At 35.8% G+C, this 18,865-nt stretch overlaps 3 protein-coding genes across 5 annotated transcripts; 1 reads left to right on the top strand and 2 right to left on the bottom strand.

Annotated features, from left to right (window-relative positions):
* Positions 1-3,802: 3,802 nt before the first annotated feature.
* On the bottom strand, positions 3,803-9,276 carry LOC122080376 (cucumber peeling cupredoxin-like). Of its 3 annotated transcripts, XR_006140690.1 has the most exons (4): positions 8,857-9,276; positions 5,368-5,490; positions 5,046-5,284; positions 3,803-4,300 (listed from the first exon to the last, which is right to left on the bottom strand). XR_006140690.1 is itself a non-coding variant. In XM_042647333.1 (3 exons), the coding sequence occupies exons 2-3, from the start codon at positions 5,233-5,235 to the stop codon at positions 3,993-3,995; spliced, it is 498 nt and encodes a 165-aa protein (XP_042503267.1). In that variant the 5' UTR covers positions 5,236-5,490; positions 8,857-9,263; the 3' UTR covers positions 3,850-3,992. The 3 variants fall into 3 exon arrangements, 2 of the variants coding, with proteins under 2 accessions (XP_042503267.1, XP_042503268.1); XM_042647333.1 differs by having other exon boundaries at positions 3,850-4,300; positions 5,046-5,490; positions 8,857-9,263; XM_042647334.1 differs by lacking the exon at positions 5,368-5,490 and having other exon boundaries at positions 3,850-4,300; positions 8,857-9,263.
* A 4,339-nt stretch (positions 9,277-13,615) lies between these two features.
* Positions 13,616-15,462, bottom strand: LOC122078759 (perakine reductase-like). Its single transcript, XM_042644879.1, has 2 exons — positions 15,168-15,462; positions 13,616-13,898 (listed from the first exon to the last, which is right to left on the bottom strand). The coding sequence occupies exons 1-2, from the start codon at positions 15,241-15,243 to the stop codon at positions 13,705-13,707; spliced, it is 270 nt and encodes an 89-aa protein (XP_042500813.1). The 5' UTR covers positions 15,244-15,462; the 3' UTR covers positions 13,616-13,704.
* Positions 15,463-16,625: 1,163 nt separating this feature from the next.
* On the top strand, positions 16,626-17,237 carry LOC122078096. The gene has a single exon (XM_042643957.1). It carries the CDS (start codon positions 16,626-16,628, stop codon positions 17,235-17,237), a length of 612 nt encoding a protein of 203 aa, XP_042499891.1.
* The last annotated feature ends 1,628 nt before the right edge of the window (positions 17,238-18,865 follow it).

Raw genomic sequence — 18,865 nt, 5'->3', positions numbered from 1 at the left:
ATGCTGAAGTAATTAATACTTAAAAAACTTGTCTGAACTCCAAGGTGTCATCTTAGCTTAAGTACTTGAATCCTCTTATTAGCCTCTTAAGTTGGGACCAAATCATGTAGCCATGAAGAAGAGCCTAACCCATTTGCCAAGAAGATATAGGTGCGGCTCACCTACCTATCTGATGTTGCCATTCCGATCATCACTGTAATCATCTGTTTCTAATTCACACACAATCACACATCAAGCTCTTCTATAAATTGAAGAGAGGGAGAGAGTTATTAATCAGTCTTGAGATTTAAAATGGGGATACAAATTCTAGACTACATTCTGGTTCCATCCGGTCTAATTTTGCTGGTGGCTTACCACATTTGGCTTGTCCATGGTATCATATATACCAAACCATGAAGACAGCCATCGGCATTGGTGTCACCAGCTAGCAGACCTGTTTGGGCTGAATTCATGATGGAGGTAACTACTAAATTTTTTATTTTTTTTAAAATCAGTTTATTGAAAAAGAAAGAAAATATGTACAACTCAAAGGCAACTGGTTTTAAGCCTTAGAGAAAAGTTCCCCACGACTAAAATGGATCACTAGGCCAGAATGGCACAAAAGTTACAAATCAAAGCACCCAAAGACCAAGGCACAACCACTGGGATCAGATTTTTCAGTGGTAGTTCTTTGTTTCTGAGATAGGTAAGGGTTCTTAGAGGATTTCCTACTCTTAGGAACAACAATTCTACACTTATCCACAACGTCTGCTTTGATATCTTATATTATGTAAGTCAATGGTATACTAAACTTTCTTATTTTCCTCCTTAGTAAATTCAGACATTTGAAAAAGGTTAATTCATATTGCCTCTTTCGGCAATTTTTACAATCTAATCAAGAAAAATCCATTGATTAGGGCACGTGATGCAGTATCTTTGGGCTATAAAACTTACTATAAGATGACATTGATCATAAAGGACGTATCCAATGCACGAGGATCATGCTACTGTGGGGTCTGGGGAGGATAAAATCGATCATATGCCCACAAATGTGAAATCCAACTACAACGAAGCTGCAGATTTTTAAGGCCACTTTGGAAAGGCTTCCCAAAGGGACCATGTAGGAAATTTAATAAATTTTAAAATAAAAAATTAAATAATATAAGTCAAAGGTGCATGATCAATAAGAAGGCCCAAATACAATCTATGTACGTGATTTATTTTTTGAAAAGGGCTTTTTGAACCTACTGTATTTCCTATACCTTCTCGCAAAGTGAGTTTTTATTCATATTTTCATGAGAGAAAAAAAAAAAAAAAAAAACATTTATATGTGAGAGGGCGTTGGAAGGGCCTTAGGCTCAGAGATACTTTTCCTTTTCTAGTATTATCATTAGGAAGAGAACACTACCCGATAGCATGTACCTGCACTAAGACACAGCAAGCTGGTGTGAAAAGACCACGCTACCCCGTGCTAAAAATGCTCATATAAGCTCCCCCATTAGCCTCGGGCATTAGCGTGTATATACGTTATCATGTAGTGTTCTCATGCTCATATCTTTTGTAGATGAGTGCAAATTGTAACCAAAATGTTGACAATAAAAGAATACAAGGTTTTACCACTGCTAAAGATGAAAAAATCACCATTAATTCCTATAGTGGATTTTTTTTTATTTTTAAAAAATCAGAAATCCACCGCTATTCATGCAGTTTTAACTACAGTGTATGTGGGGTAACATTAATAAAAGTTTCAGAATTTCTTGAGTAAAAATGTGAAATGATAGGATTTTCTTCACTTAAAAAAAAAAAAAAAAAATGTATTACACTAAAAAGGCAACAACATCATTTTTTGGTTTTCTCCAATCTTTATAACAGCAACATTTTCACTAATTCCATGCGTACAGGAATAATACATGATATATTTTTTTTACTTTCAGAGTATGCCCCAGAATGGAATTCTTACAGTTCAAACAATAAGGAACAACATGATGGCAGGAACCTTATTGGCAACAACATCAGTCACACTCAACTCCATCAGTTCAAGACCCACAACCACCATCTTTGGAGACCAGAGTGAGCTTTTGTTTTGGATCAAGGTCTTCTCAGTGATGTTCTGCTTCTTGTTGTCTTTCTTGTTTATTGTGCAATCTCTTAAATATTATAGCCATGCAAGCTTCCTCGTCCAAGTCCGTGTCAGAAAATGTGCAAACGTGGGAGTGTATGTAGCAAAGGCCTTAACCAAGGGCTCATATTTTTGGGCTATGGGCTTGAGGGCTCTCTACTTCTCTTTCCCTCTCTTTATGTTGTTCTTTGGGCCCATTCGCATGTTTATTTGCTGCCTGTTGCTAGTTTGCACAATTTATTTTTCTCGACACCTTGGATATTGGAAGTACTTGGCATTTTGGAGTTATCCCACACAATGATGATTTGGAACAGTGAAGCTATATTATGTAGGAAGGAAGAAAGAGCATGGGACTCAACTCGGACTCAACTCATCAGTACTTCCTGAATTAAACTAAGATCAAGCTTTACTAATAACACGAATAAAAAAAAAATAATTATATAGGAATTTTACATACCTGAGTTGTTCATGCCCTTAAAATCCTGTTTGAATTTGTTTTTTTTTTTTTTTTTGAGGAATCTGATTAAACTTATTGTAAGGAAAAAAAAAATCCCTTGTCTTACCTTCTGGTTGGAGGTGATTCAGTTCGTTTATGATCTTCATGTATCTTTTGATGGTGCAATCCCTCCACATTTTAGTGGGAAATTTCAAGGCTAAAAAGCTGTTTTCTTTATTTTATTTTTATATTTTGGGTTATATATGGCCTAGCTCTTCCGACACCAACATGTGGTTAGGAATGGGCTCAAGGTGCACCTACCAATGTCAATTTTAAAAATGAATTTTATTTATTGTTTTACTAAGTTGAAATATAATGCATCACATTTGGTTTGCATGTTAAGGCTTCAAACACCATACAATTGGGTTTTGAGTGATGGTTTTGTTAGGATGGTCATCAATCAAGTTTCAAATTCGTTGATTCTTAAACTATGTTTGTTACGCATTCTTGGAATAGATTCTCGGTGAAGAAAAAAATATATTTTATTCCAAAAAAAAAGAAAAGAATCAAACTTCAAAATACGTTCTAAATCAAGAATCTATTCCAAAAATGAATACCAAACACAGTCTTAGAGTCTAATTTTAGACTTCTAGTGTGATCATTCAAAAATTTATGGTATTGCTCATGGGAAAAAAGATCGAAAACTTTTGTTGATTGCAAGTTAGGTATTACATGTTAAATTTGGGAGGATTTTTCACATTAAAATTGGACTGTGCTTTGGAAATTTGGATTGATCTGTTTCAAAATTATTTTACACATATTTAGGCTGCGGTTGGTAAAGTTTATGTAATTCTTTTGTTCTATGGGAATGAAAAAACGGAGTAAAACGTTTGGTGCATTTATAGTGTGTTTCGTTTATTTTAACAAAAAGTGAAAAAAAAAAAAACGATAGAAACAAGAATTGACGGAACGACAAAGGGCAATTCCGTCATTCCAGTTTCGTTCTAAAAAGAGAAAGGGGGTATTTTGACATAGAAACTAAAATTTTTGTTTTTGACATGAAACGTTGTTTCTGAAACAAAAACATTATCAAACGCAACCTTAGTTATCGTTGTGTATCTCTATTAACTTGCAAAGGATGAAAAAATGTTATTTCTTACAACATATTATACAAAAATTCCTGCCCCTCCCTCCTGTGGAAAAATTGTCTGGTCATAATAATAGTGTCATGGAGGGCTTACAATCCAATAAATACTGAGTCACCTGCATAGTTATTAAGTAGTTTATTGATCTAACTGTGGAATACAAATGCATAAAAAACCCAATAAAATTCACACCAAAGGTTTATTAAATATTGAATTTCAATGTGATATGTACGCCCATGGAAGGGGCTAAAGAAAATGCAAAGAAAAACTGAGAGAGAAAATCTGCTCTAAATATGGCAATGTATAACACATTCTAATAAAAGAAAGGGATGATAGTGGATAGCAGAAGAAGAGTGAAGCCGCCAACAGTGAGAGATGCCGAGCTGGGTGGAGATGGTGAGGAGATGGGAGTACCAGAAGCATTGATTGCCAGCTTCTGGTTCTTTACACAGTTTTGGCCAATGGTGGAGAAGTAGTAGTGTTCTCCTGCGGTAGTAATGAGGGTGCTTAATGATGATCCCAAAGTAATAGAGACGCTCGTCTTGTTGCAGGATTCATAATCAGCTTTTGAGTAGACCTCTGCCACGTCGTCATTAGTAGTATTACTTGTGAAATTGAAAACTGCACAATAGTAAACACAAAATTAGAAAGCTTCTTCGGTTATTAAAGCAATTGTTTGCAGAGAATAAACAGGTGAAATGAACTCAAATATCCAAAACCCATAGAAACAATGATACGAAACTTTGGAGAACTCAAACCCCATAAATCGATTTACAATGTGAGAGTACGTAAAATGATATCAACCCACATCAAATCTCTTTGAAAACTAATGTGTACCAGCTTCACTCTAATCTAGGGCCTCTACCGGAGTAAAAAAATTTGGCTGGCTGCTATCAGGGTTGCAACCAAGTAGCTACAACTCCTAGTGGCAGTCATAGACTCGCAGATTTAAAAATACCCTCTTAAGATAGAATTTTCCACCCTTATCCCTAAGATTTCATTGCCCTAACAGCTACTTGGTTGCAACCTGGGCAGGAACAAAGTTTCGTTCCTCTACCCAAAAGAGAATAGCCCTTTCCTAAGAGCTTTACTTTGACACCATGTCATCCCTTCCACACGAGGGTTGGAACTAAAGATCGGCTGCACTAATATCACTGATATGGATTTTAGGAAGACTCAATTACAAGATATAGAACTCAAAATCATATCAAACCACATCAAATATCTTTGAAAACTGATGTATTGAACATTATTAGAAACTACATGATGAGATGAATGTTTTGTACATGCAATATATATATAAAGAGAGAGAGAGAGAGAGAGAGAGAGAGAGAGAGAGAGAGAGAGAGAGAGAGGGAATCCTCACATAGGTAATCGCCAACCATGAACGTCTGTGATGCAGCCCATGTTTCATATGAGAAGTTAGAAGGAGGAATAGTCCATCCTATACTACCTCCAACAGTGTGAGTTGTCTCAGCATCCGCTCCCTGAAGTAGAGCTGCAATGATAAACATGCATCCAAGCAACCAACCCATGAAAGAACTCAAGGAAGCCATCTTTTCCTCTGTGATTACCTCTTTTAATTCACTATCTCGTTCCTGCAGTCTATATCAGCAACCATTGTTAAGGAACTGATGGATGCCACGATTGAGTATTTATAGATGGTGATTGATGCCACGTGGACATACGTAAGGAAGCAAAAGACTCAGAGAATGGTTTGACTAGTCATCCTCATTAATTGCTTTGTTTGGTTGGTCTCCTCTTTTGGTGTGTCTCCATCGAAACAGGACAGGAACGTCTTGCGTGCCAAACTGGTGAACCAAAGATTGAAAATGCATGTGAATTTGTTTTTCTTTGGATAAGATTATAAGCTTTGCTTGGAGATGTGAAAATGCTTTGGCAGTTCAGATGTATGCCACGTGTAAAGGTGGATACGTTTATAGAAGCAAATCTTCAAATGTGGTTTGACTAGTATTCCTTAGAGCTTGGTTCTTTTGACTTAGTTTCGTCCCGATGCCTTGTCATGGTTTGAAGTGTCATATCGATCGTAATCGGTTATATTGTATCGATATCAATTGTTGATTGATTTGAATTGATTATCTATACCGTTTGTTTTAAAGGTAAAATAGTAAAAATATATATATTTAAAAAAAAATTAAAAATAAAAACGACCGAATACAGGTCGATCCAATCCAATCTAAATTGGTATTAACAAATATTGATATTAATATCAATACCAAAACCTAAATCCGTAATTAGATCCATCATGTCTCTTTGATGAGATCAGGATTAATCAACCACATAACTAGGGTGTTTATTCTCCAATGACATACACTTTAACTCAAGTTCATATCTATGGTCTCAGTGAATCATCTATTGTGAAATATTATTTTATTATTATTATAAGTCATGTCCATTGACTGTCGTAGGTATCTCATTTTGTGACAAGAAAAACGTGTGTGGAGATGATGAATGGACACTTTGAACAATGTTGAAGGTCTAATTTTATAGCTGGGAGATCTCTTACAAGCCACAGATTATGTAAGAAATCATTCTAAGAAAGCCAAAGAAAGTAAATAAAATTACAAAAATACACTTAGAAGATTTACCCGGTCAAAGTATAAAGTATAAGAAATTGACCTTGAAAAGTGGCCCAAATTATTTTAAGAGATTCCACTTTCGGTCATATCACATCCATGCTCAAAATTACCTTTTGCTAAAACGGTTTTCAATTTTAAGTTCATTGAAAAGTACCAGGAATTAACTGTCAAACACAATTTGACTCTCGAAATTTGAAAAACAAGTCGACCCACCAAACCTAGCCCAACTTGGATCCAAATCCAAATCCAAATCCAAATCGACACTGTGCAATAAGTGAAGGTGTCAATTGGTTTGATTTTAGTTATTCAGTATAATTCAAGTACAAGATACAGAAATCAAAATCAGATCGTATTGAGAACAGGAATACATTTAAGAAGCCTAAACCGAATCAACTTGGTATGATTCGTTTTTAGTTTTTATTCAGTTTCATATTGGGTTCCTTATTCAGTTTCATATTAAGTTTAGGTCCTATTCTAGGTATTTGGGCCAACTTTTTACATCTTCACCATAGGAGAAAAAAGAATCACCAAATTAATCTTCTATATCTTAGTTCTTTGTTCTTTTTGCTTGATAATCAAACATAGGACAGTTGCCAATCACCAAACTCAACAAAATGAGTTTATGGGCTCAACTTTGCTTCGTTTATATCTTCCTTGCCTTCCATTACAAATTGAATATGCAAACAATTTTCTAAAATGACACTATTAACCGTATGCAAACCGATTGTGAACTGAATAACAAAAACCAATTAGAAACCATCAAAACCAAAACCATATGAAAATGATTATGATTTCACCTTATTCCTATCCGGTGCGATTTTGATTTCACCTTATCAAAATATAAACCGAAGTAAAACCCAACCTAATAACCAAAACCACACCATTTGACACCCCTACCTAGATTCAAACCTTGGAAAACAATATACCTAATTAGAGGTGTCAATTCTAGGCTCGGACTATTTAGCTTAACCGTTTAAAGCCTGACCCAACCCATTTAATAAACGTGCATTTAAGATGCAGAGGTGTGAACCAACTGGCTCCCGATCAAACAAACCGATCATAGGCTTGACTGTGCCTGCCATGTTTACCCCAATCGATTATAGGTCTTTGCTATTTTTAATATCATGAAAATATGTTTTACAATAGGCTTTTAAAGGGTTCTTTGACTGAGAACATGATTTAATGTTCAAATGGAAGTTTTTGGTAGTTGAATCTTTTTTGGCTTCTTAATTTATATTTGTGACAGAAAGGAAAATGTATGTGAGAATTGAGAGGGGATGAGAAGACCCGTTAGAGTCAAACCCGGCTAGCGTTCGGTTAAGGCATGTTTATGGCAGCCTGATTATAACCTGAGACCAACCGATCCGATTATAAACCGTATCATGTCCACCAAAGCTAAGCCCGTTTAACTAAATGAACATTCACGGTGCATGGCTTGAAAGTCGTTAACCCCAATTAGGCCCGATCGAGCCCAATCGGTTGGTACCCCTGTACCTAATCCACTAATTCATGGATTAGAACGCATTAAAGTGAAATTTGATTGGTCAAGGGACTTTATCCCCATTTTTACCCTAATATATGAAACCATTTTTATCTCATCCAAAATCCAACCAATAAGATTGATCCCTGAAGTAGCTAAGGAGGTTAAGAAGACTCTTCAGCTATAAAATGAAACACAGATGGATTGGGATCCTCTCCAACTAATTTTTCTCCACCACTCTCACATTCACATAGCCGAAGGCAAGCCGAAGGTGCCCCCATGTGTTGAGCTGCGGGCATACAAGAGAGGTGAAGAGAATTGAAGGAAAAATTAGTTGGAGAGGATCCAGATCCGACAAAGACCATGTCTGGCGGGACCCCTTTGGAGACTGAAAAGCTAACTTTGAAACCAGAGAAGAGAACGCTATAGCAATGACTTACAGTCTGAATTTCATTGAAAAAATATGAATTTCCATAATGTCTCTTCATTGAATTTGTTGATCATTAGTGTAAAAAATAACGTAATTACACGGACAGTGGCTTTGTGGAACAGAACAGAGCAAGTATAAATAAAAATAAGGCACTAAAGGTTTCAACTTTAGAATATCAAGTTGGATTCGAATTACCATACCCTAGATACCCAGTTGCTCTACCACTTCGAGCTAAAGACTCTTAATTACATACAAGCAATCACAAAAATCAATCACAACAGTAATAAAAAGACTACCAACAACATTATGGTAAATGCTGTCAGGTTTGGGCAATTTTGGTCCAAAAAGAAAAAAAGCAGTACATAAAGCTGTTCATCGATTTCAGAGAGAGAGAGAGAGAGAGTGGTAACAAACTCAATGCCTACATCGATTACATGAAGCTAAACCATGAAATTTCTTCATCACATTTCAGAGAGATGGGGAGAGACAGAAAAAATTTCTTCATCGCATCTAACAGACACAGTGCATAGCTAAACAATTTAACAGAAAAAAAAAATGCACCACATGAAATTTCTTCAACGATTTCAGAGAGAGAGAGAGAGAGAGAGGAGAAACACATTGATAAAGAACCAAGCAAAAACCAGATCTGAGATTAGGAGACGCTTACCTAATCTTTCGTAAGAGATTTAGGAACCAAGGAAAAACGAACCCTCAGATTAGGGTTATGTATTCAAACCCTAACTAAACCAGACCTTGCTTGCTTACGAGCTTCGGGAGAGGGTGCTTCAGGCGAGAGAGATCAGAGATCGCAGCCACGTCAGGCGCTTCACTCTAGTTCAGGTAAGCAATCGATGAAGGACTTCCAGTTCAGCAGGGAGAGAGAGAGAGGGAGAGAAGAGAGCACGAGAGAGGAGGTGTAGACTGATATAAACATCGGTTGGTTTCTTTGTCCTTGATCTGAGAATGATTCCAGTGAAGAGGTTGCAGAGAACATGGAGTGCAAGAGAGACGAGAGCGCGAGAGATCGAGGATTATGAAATCGAGATGTGAGGAGGGGTTTTGTCATGTTCGACCTAACATCTCAAAAAGGTTTGGTTTGGTCTCAAACCGATCGTTTTCGGTTGGGTTTTATTCTGCCAAAACTGGTTCACCTTCTCTCACATCATCCTAGCCATTCACGTCAGCATCACCACATGTCGCCTTCTGCACCTAAAATAACACAAGAATAACAGATGCAAGAATAACAAAGGATCTGGATCCGGATTGTGGTCGAGATTTATCTTCTACTAAACCCCACCATTATTTAGGATGAGTTTGTTGATACCCTATTCAAAAAATAGAGTGATCTTGCAATTGTTGTGTAACGTGAAATTGTGTGGGCTCTTGCAATTGTTTCATACCTGTTTCACCTATTCTAACCATGGTTTCGAGTATCAGTTTGATACCAGTCATATTGGATTAGTATTGGCTGAGATTGATCCGAATTGATTATTCAAATCGATTCAAGGGTAAAATAGTAAAAAAATAGTACATTTTATAAAAAGTAGGGGTGAAATCGACCGATACCCATCAATCTAAATCAGTATCAGATCGATACCGATACCATCCCATAAATCCTTGATTCCAACAGTCATTCCTCGTGAGTGGTTGGTCAAGCCATAGTTATTGCTACCATGGCTGCGGTGTGTGGGATGACAAAAAACATCTTGATTATTTGGAAAAACTTGTTGCTTTAATCCAATCCCTATAAAATGAAGAACATTCAAGCATTTATATAATTGTTAGGTGGAAATTAATTCATTGTTTCATAGAAGCAAATGTGATAGCTAATTATCTTGCTAAAGCCGTAGCTAAATTTGGCATTCTGGAATCTTCTCCTAACCTCCCAGTTCATATTAGGGAGGAGATTGTGACGGTAAGCCTCGTTATCGTTTTACATAGTGTCTGTTGAGTGTCCCTACTGACGGTAATACTAAAAGTGGGGGTTTTAGTTCTTTAGTATTTTTGTGTTATTTGATTTAATCTTCATTTTTCATTTATTATATTATTTCTGATCTTTAGCAGGGAAAAAAAAATGTGAAGTTATGATATATTTTATCAAAACAATGGTTTTGAGTTTTGTTTTGTTTCTAAAACCTCTAAAAATCTTTTGATTTTGGTTCAATAGCAAAATATATACTTTTAATTAATTAATGATACCATTAGTACATAAATTGTAATTATATAATAAATTTGATATGATTGTTGATAAGTACTATATTTTAAATTGATTAAATATATGAACTATAAAGTGTCAAACCCAGCCAGCAACCAAAGTAGAAACAAAAATCAGACTTAATAAAATTGAAATTCCAGAATCGGGATTCTAGATTCTGGAATCGTTATGAGTCAAAAATTGCTTGGTCATTCCTAGAATCCGTAATCAAGTTTTGCATTCCGTCTATTACACTACATTCAAACGACACCATAAACCATGATTAACTATCACATTGAACACAAAGAACCCAGGAAAAAAATAGTAAAAAGTGATTCATTTTAATAGTAATCTTGCAAAGAACGAAAATATTTGGGAAAACGTCAAGACTGTTGGCTTATTTGTCAAAGAAAAAATAGCTGGAATCTGTTGTAAACATTTAATTAGTCAATTGGATATTCAAAGTGGCTTGCAGAACCAAGAATCAATCATGCATTTGATTAAAATCAATAGAACAAAGCTTTTGTCATGTTCATTAATCATCCTCATTATTCAAAATTTTGTATGGGGTGAATAAACAAAGCAGGATTGGGATTGAGATGGGGTAATTAAATAGGGAGGGGGGAGACAAGGTGGACTTGGGGTAGAGAGGCGGGAGAAGGTGAGGGTTGGGTCGTGGGAATGAGCAAAGGATGTGGGGTTGGAATAGGGTGAGGGTATGGGACAAGGGTTGCTGAAAATGGGGTAGGAAGGAAGAACATGTGGTAGTGGTGTCCTGTGACGAAAAAAAAAAAAAAAATATTAAACAAAAAAAGGGAAAGAGAAGATGGGGTTGGGATCAACTGCGGATAGATTTTGGAGGGACACCAATCCGGTTACCACCATATGTAGAGTTGATCTGGACTAAATCTACACCTCCGGTTGGAGTTTCATTACCCATCGTTTGGATGGTTATTAAAATTAGGTCAATGTCAATTCGACTTTGTCCTCTACTTTGTACTCGAAGAAATAAAATAATTCATTTCTCTCTTTGTTTTATAAATACCCTTGTAGATTTTAATATTTTTTAATATATACTTAAAAAATTCAGAGAGTTCTCACTTAGGCCAATCTACAATCCTCCAGTTGGAATTACATTGGCTATGTGTTGGTTAGCGTAGTTCTCAAAATTAAATCTACGTCAGTTCAACCTAAACTTGTCCAGAAATCTACGTAGTGGTACAAAGCAAATGGGCATGTTTCAGCCAATGAAATCATTTAAAACTTTGGTTGGCTTCACTCTGCATGCCCTTATGCTTCACAGGCTTTCTTAAATACTCAGCTCTGAAATGACCTCACTGGTGATGTGAGGGAAATAGAATCCCTTGTAAGCTGAAATTTTTGACTCTATGATCGTATCTTCCACCGTTGTCACTAGGATTTCATTTCCCTTGATGCTACCTGTGATAGCAGGAAGCCAAGGCCAAGAACTTGGTAGTGGCCAAATTTTGTGTACTAAGGATGATGCGATGATGATAGAGACTCGAAGAAAAAGACATGGGCGTTGAAATAATTAACACTTAAAAAACTAATTTAAATTCTTTAAGGGGAATATGAGCTTACCAACGTAACCCTGTTAAGTTTGTATTTAATTACGTAGGGGTGAAGGAGGAGGAGGCTAGCTAAACCATGGTTTTTGGAATTGTGATGGGATCGACTGTATCGGGTGATCAGTATCCTTATTGGATAACTGATCCCGATATCTAATAGATCCCTTAGCAGTGGAATGGAACAGATCAGAGGTAAAACGGTCAAAAGTCCCAATTTTGAAGGAAAATCAGGGGCAAACTTGTCTGATAAGGGGTGATTCATGCACATCTGTTTCAGTATCATATCCGTTTTTAGGATAACTGATACCCGATTTGATACCTTGCATTAAATCCATGGGCTAACCCGTTTGCCAGGAATATATAGGGACGGCTCATCAACCTCCTTGATGTGGACTTTCTCGCTAATTCAGAGAGTCAAACACCAAGCTCTCTATAAATTAAAGAGAGGGAGAGAGCCCTTGCTGCTTGAGCTCTACACAGGGAGGGAGAGAGAGAGAGAGAGAGAGAGAGTTGCGTTTTGAAGATCGATTGAGATCGTCCCAGAAGGAATTAAGTGTTGTTATTGTCCAAAATGGATAAACAAATTCTGGACTACATTCTGGTTCCCTCCGGTCTAATTTTACTGGTGGCTTACCACATTTGGCTCCTCCATCGCATCATAGACCAACCCATGAAGACAGCCGTCGGCATCAATGTCACTAGCAGATGTGTCTGGGCTGAATCCTTGATGAAGGTAACTACTAAAAATTTCTTATTTTTCGCCTTAGTAAATTCAGAGATCCACTGGTTGAACTTTTCTTATTCTTCGCCTTATCAAATTCAGAGACCCACTCTTTGGTTGGATGTTTAATACCCTCCAACTAGTTTTATTGTATGATATTTTTTCATTTCCATATTTTTTTTTTTTTATTATTGTTTCTTCCTCTCGCCTAGGATTTTAGTGTCTCTTTTGTGGTTTTGTTTGGTTAAGGTCTTTGCCCTTGGTTAGCCTTTCTTGCTTATTGCACGATGGTATTTTTGTTATGTAGCAAAGATAGCAATGTATGATATAAGCTAATTGAATAAATAAAGCAAAACTACATGATTTGTATGAATTAGATTTTTCAAATAATGCTTGAGCTTGCTGGTAATTTCGTAAGAAAGGTCTATTCAACTATGGGATATATATGTTAAGTCGAAAGGCATCTAGTTATATACTTGTCAAACTTTCACTTCCTTTTATCTTACCTTCATCTCTCTAATCAGACATTATATTTATACACCCAGGAAAGGAAAAAAAAAAAAGGCTTAATGATTACCAAGAAAGGAGATGACAGTATCCATCTTCTTCTGTAGAAAATCAAATGAACAAAAGTTGTTAAAAGTCATTCATGGTTAAATGATTATAGACCAATGAAGAATGAATGAAAATTAACATTGAAGCTCGAACTGACCCAAATACGCATAACCAATTGATTGTGACTGGTACAATCAATAATTGTCTGTGACTGGTACAATCAATAATTGTCATGTCTATTATACCTTTCCAACACCCATATTTTTTGAACATATATCTCATCAAAGTTGAAAAAACTCTTCTATCTGGTGCTTGTTTACCTGGTTAATGGTGCAATAAAAAAGTATGTTGTTCAGGTAGTCAAGTGGCAATAAATTATATGTAAGACATATATAATCAAGGATTTAAAATCTCTCAATAAGTTCAAGGATAGTAGTGATTGGCGCTAATCACATCCTATGCCAGGAAGTTGCTAATTTTAATGGGTGTATTTGCAAACTTCCATGAATGCAAATATATATTCTCATAGATTCTAGCACCTAATACTTCATCAATAGGCACATCATCATAATTCTCTTTGACATCTTCTGTTATCAACTTCACTACCAAGGAGGCAATATTTCCATCTAGATTGCTAAGCTTGTTCGTCCCTGTAAAGATTAAGAACATAGAGGCTAGTGAAGTTAGGACTACACTAACAAGAATTTGAGAGAAAAAGCAAATGCTTAAGAGATATTCAATTGCTTCTGATGCATTATTAGTTTAAAATCTAATAGAAGCACACTTTTTCCACCAAAATGTCAACCCCTGTAACCTATCTAAAAGAAACCAAGAAAACTTGCATAACCTAAACATTCAAAAAATTATGTCCCATGGTGCATGCATTTATAAAGAAAAAATCATTTCACTGGCTTCATTAACAACATGAGAATTGAAAATGCAAATATTTAGGTATAATAGTCATCTCGAATTTTAGCTAATATTTATTTTTTTTTTCATTTAAAAAAATTATAATTATAAAATCTTAGAAAATTGATCCAAAAGAGAATTAAAATCCACAAAAAAACTCTAGCCTGGTAAATCTAAAAGAGATTTCTTTTTCTCTCATCTCCATGAAGAGCAAGAAAAATGTTTAGTAACGAAAGAATCATTTGCAATTTTCATAGTAATTTAAGTGAGATTTCAGTATCTACCTTACAAATCTTTAGAAATCATATAAAATGAAACAAGGTTGATGAATAAGAATAGACATATTTCATAACTTTATCAAAGAATGGATAGTAAAGTAAGAATACTCTTCAATAAAGCCAAAAAATGGATAATAATTTAAGAGAATATACTCATCAATAAAGCACTAAATATAGATTATCATGCACTGTAATGAAGTTTAAGAGAAACATTAGGGTTAAAAGCAAAACATCTACAGAAAGAGGGATTAAAGTATTCGGTTATCTTTGGTTGGATATTTGAATTTATATCCATAGAAAATAAATTAAGATTTTCTCATGCTACAGATAGTTTGACATATGTAAGGTTATGCAAAGTAGGAAACTTTATAGTGATTCAATAGAACAAGTAAAAAACAAGGAAACCCCAACTCCAAAATTTGTTTCTTCTTATTCCCTCACTTCTACACGACTACACCCACTTGGAAGCCGTCCTCATAGACGGCACAATTCTCTCCAAAAGATAGAATAATTCCAAAGTACTATAGTCTAAAAACCAAGAACAAAACAAATCAAAAGGCCAACAAAATCAATTAAATTCAAATCAGATACGATAGAAGATCCATGATTGGGGCATAAAACACCAAATCAAACTAGAGTATAGCAGCAATTGCAACGAAAAGGGTCTAGAAATAACAAATCAAAACAAATATGAGGAGATAAAATTGAATTAATGCGTTAGATTTTTACTACCTTCTCTCTGATAAGAGGTTCCTGTCTTTTGGCCATTGATGGAAGTTTCAACAAGGAACACGTTAAACATCACCATCGCTGCGTAGCTGTCCTACAACCAAAGATTTTGAGGATTTTATCAAAAAGAACATGTAGAATTATTTGGAATTGGAGCAAGGAAGGAGGATAAGGAGATGGGTTAATCACTGGTTCAGTGCTGGATCTTCTACCATTGTAAAGCGCTCTTTAGAGTGAAATGAATGGTGAAATAAATGAAGTGTGCATGCTTTTTTTTTTGGACCAGATCAATAGTGTTTGTCTGAGAAGAACAAGAGGAGAAAAGAAAAGGATGGGGAGGGGCACTGGGAAAGGTCCATTGTTTTAAGGAAGAGAGCAGAGAAGGGAAGGTTGAGGGACGGTACAGACACTTAAGGGAGAGAAAGGAGAGGTGGAAACGTTTTTAAAACTGATTACTCCCCCCTTTATTTTTTTAAGGAATAGAAGGAGAGATTTTAGGAACTATTTTTTTTTTTTTTTTTTGGTATATCTTTCTCCATATTTATCTTTGTAAATATATCCATAATTGTTCACTCCCTCTCTACTCTCCATAACTCTTTCTCTCTCTCCCTCCCTTCTTGTGCTCCACTATTTTTTCATCCTATGAGAGAGGATAAGTGAGATTTTTTAAAATAATTATAGAGATTTAAATATGGAGAGAGAGAGAGAGAGAAAGAGAGAGAGAGAGAGATTTAAGGAGTAATAGCAAGAATTACTTTCCCCTTTCTCTCCACAATTAGAGAGAGAGAGAGAAAGATAATTATAATTTTTTTTATCTTCCATTTTAAGGGGGTTTTTTGGTCATCTGAAATTTTTTCTTGGTAGATCTCAATGGTTTTTTTTTTTTGTCTTTTTGAAAAAAATATACCGAAAATAGGGAGTATGTACTTTTTAATAGTGGTATGATATATAAATCATTAAAAAATGTGAGAACAGTGAATCTTCACATAAGTGAATGTACATGAATGTCCTTGGACCATGGATATGACATCTATTAAATGAGGAGAGAGAAAATAGATGTCACATCCACGAACTAGAAATGTTCACGTACATTCACATACGTGATGATTTACCGGACTCTTAAAATGTCATTTATATTGCTTTTGGGATATGATGCCTTGTATTCTATTGCTCACATTTGACTCCAAAAGGCCCAAGGAATATGGGTATATAGGTAAATTACTAAAATGATCATTCTAAGAGAGGTGTGAGGATGAGCGGTTGCAATCCTATTCATCATTGATAGTGAAGTAGATCTCATCTCATGGACATAGACAATCTTGTCAAACCACTAAATCCTTGTGTGCATCGTTGTATTTCTGTATTTGCAATTCTCATTTGTTTTTTCTACATCATTTTAGGTTCCTTTTTTTTCTACAAAAGATGACAATTTATAATACGGTTGTATTCCTTTTTCAGAACATGCCCCAGAATGGAGTTCTTGCTGTTCAAACATTGAGGAACAACATAATGGCAGGAACCTTAGTGGCAACAACAGCAGTCACACTCAACTCCATCATCGTAGTGATGATCACCAACTTCAGTTCAAGGCCCTCAACCCTCATCTTTGGGAACCAGAGTGAGCTTTTGTTCTGGATCAAGGTCCTCTCAGTGATGTTCTGCTTCATGCTGGCTTTCTTGTTTACTGTTCAGTCTATTAGATATTACAGCCATGCCAGCGTCCTTATCCAAGTCCCTATCAATGTATGTTCACAGGCAGGAGTGTACGTAGCAAAGGCCTTAACCAAGGGCTCATATTTCTGGGCCATGGGCTTGAGGGCTATCTACTTCTCTTTCCCTCTGTTTATGTGGTTCTTTGGGCCCATTCCCATGGTTATGTGTTGTCTATTGCTGGTTTGCACACTTTATTTTCTTGACACCTTGGATATTGGAAGTACTGGTGCAGTTATTCCCCACAATGATAACTTGGGCAATGGAGCCAATGTTAATCCACACAATGATGACATGGAATTCCTAGGGAGCTGTGTTATTCCCCAAAATGATGTAGTGGAACAATTGAGCTCTGTTATATAGAAAGGGGGAGATTGGACTTCAGATTCAACCCAAGTTGAATGTGAAGTTGAGAACTTTGTACTAAGCTGCCTTTATTTTGTCATAAATTAGTTTATGGATTTTGTGAGAGATTAATAAACATTGTGAATATATTAGAAAGGGGGAGATGTTTTACTGATATGTAATACAAAAAGTTGGAAAATAACAGTTATTTCAGAATTTAGGATGTTATGTTATGAAAATAATGATGGTATCTTGATCACTAGTACTCTTAGCACACATGGAAGACTAAATACTCCCTAATCATATGACTGGACCCATACCCTCGTTCAATCATGTTCAAATGTACCTATTAGTCACGATCAATTAAAAAAAAATTGTCAAATGGAAAAAAAATAATTATATATAATAAGAAATTTTCCATAAAATATTTTTCGAGGAACAAACCTCTACGAGAGATATTAGGACTCAGCTCGAGTGGGGATAGAGAAAAGATTTTTTTGTTTTAGTTAAATAGAATATGTATTTTAATAGAAGAAAACGAATAAAAACTCAACCCAAAAGGTAATTCAAGAGTCGGGGATTCTAACACTGGCTACTAAAAACAAATATCATCATCAAAGGGGGATACATCCAAAAATAGGGGACAAAACAAATACCAAAGTAGGGGATACAAGAAAATAAATGGGAGGAAAGAAACAACAAACAAAGATGATACATAAGAACTAGGGGAGCAATAAGAGGGAAATCCCAAGAAAAAATTAGATGCTTGTTTTTGCTTGAGTATGGGTACGTTACACAATTGTAAAGAATTTTATTTCTAATCTCCAAAGTGTAGTGACCTAGATTTGCTCAATAGTACGTGAAGTGGTAGTCCAGCTCTTTTTTTTTTTTTTTCATCATATATGGTGGATTAATGCACAAAATGCCAATTTACAAAAAATATCATAAAAAGATTTGTCATTGAAAAATTTCAATCGTATTTAAAAAGTCGTAGCAAGGTAGGGTGGAAAGGAGGAATCAAAGGGTGGTGGTTGAGATTCGATCTATTCTCCAAAATAGGCTTAAGCGAGATTTTTGAGCATTAGGCATTGGAAAGGTGCTTAGTTCCGAGAGAAATTGGTGGCGTTCAGAGCATGAGAGGGAAAGCAATATGATTGACCGAATACAGGAGTTGCAGAGGCTCTCGAACTTTCTATGATCACTATACGGTGAATATGAAATTAGGATCTTGAGGGGGGTATTTGGCAGCATATATTTCCATGGCTGCCTCTTATTCTTGATCTCCAAGTACAAGGTCGCATTCCTCTAGTGAGGATTTCTCTATTCAATGGACCTCCCTTCCTAGGAAAATTTGAATGGTGATTAATAATGTTGTCTTCAATCACATTAATTTTCTTTATCCAACTTTGGGCCCTCCGGGGCCTTCATATCCTCCCCCTCTCTGCCTTGTTCTCGGTCTGATTGTTTTGGCATTTTCATGTATGAAACTTGAAAGGCATATTTTGGCATTGTAACAAAGAAGCTCATTTCTTAGCCTTTGTGTATAGTTAGATTTTGCTCTTCACGTATTTGGTGGTTTTGTGGCCCTCTATTTTTGTTCATTGTTCTCTTGTTGGGTAGAGATACTTCGTTGCCAACTTTGATTC

The sequence above is a fragment of the Macadamia integrifolia genome, chromosome 5 (assembly GCF_013358625.1).
Source record: "Macadamia integrifolia cultivar HAES 741 chromosome 5, SCU_Mint_v3, whole genome shotgun sequence".
Taxonomy (NCBI): Eukaryota; Viridiplantae; Streptophyta; class Magnoliopsida; order Proteales; family Proteaceae; genus Macadamia; species Macadamia integrifolia.
Note: the sequence above shows the minus strand (reverse complement) of the source record. Positions and strands in the feature narration are given on the sequence as shown.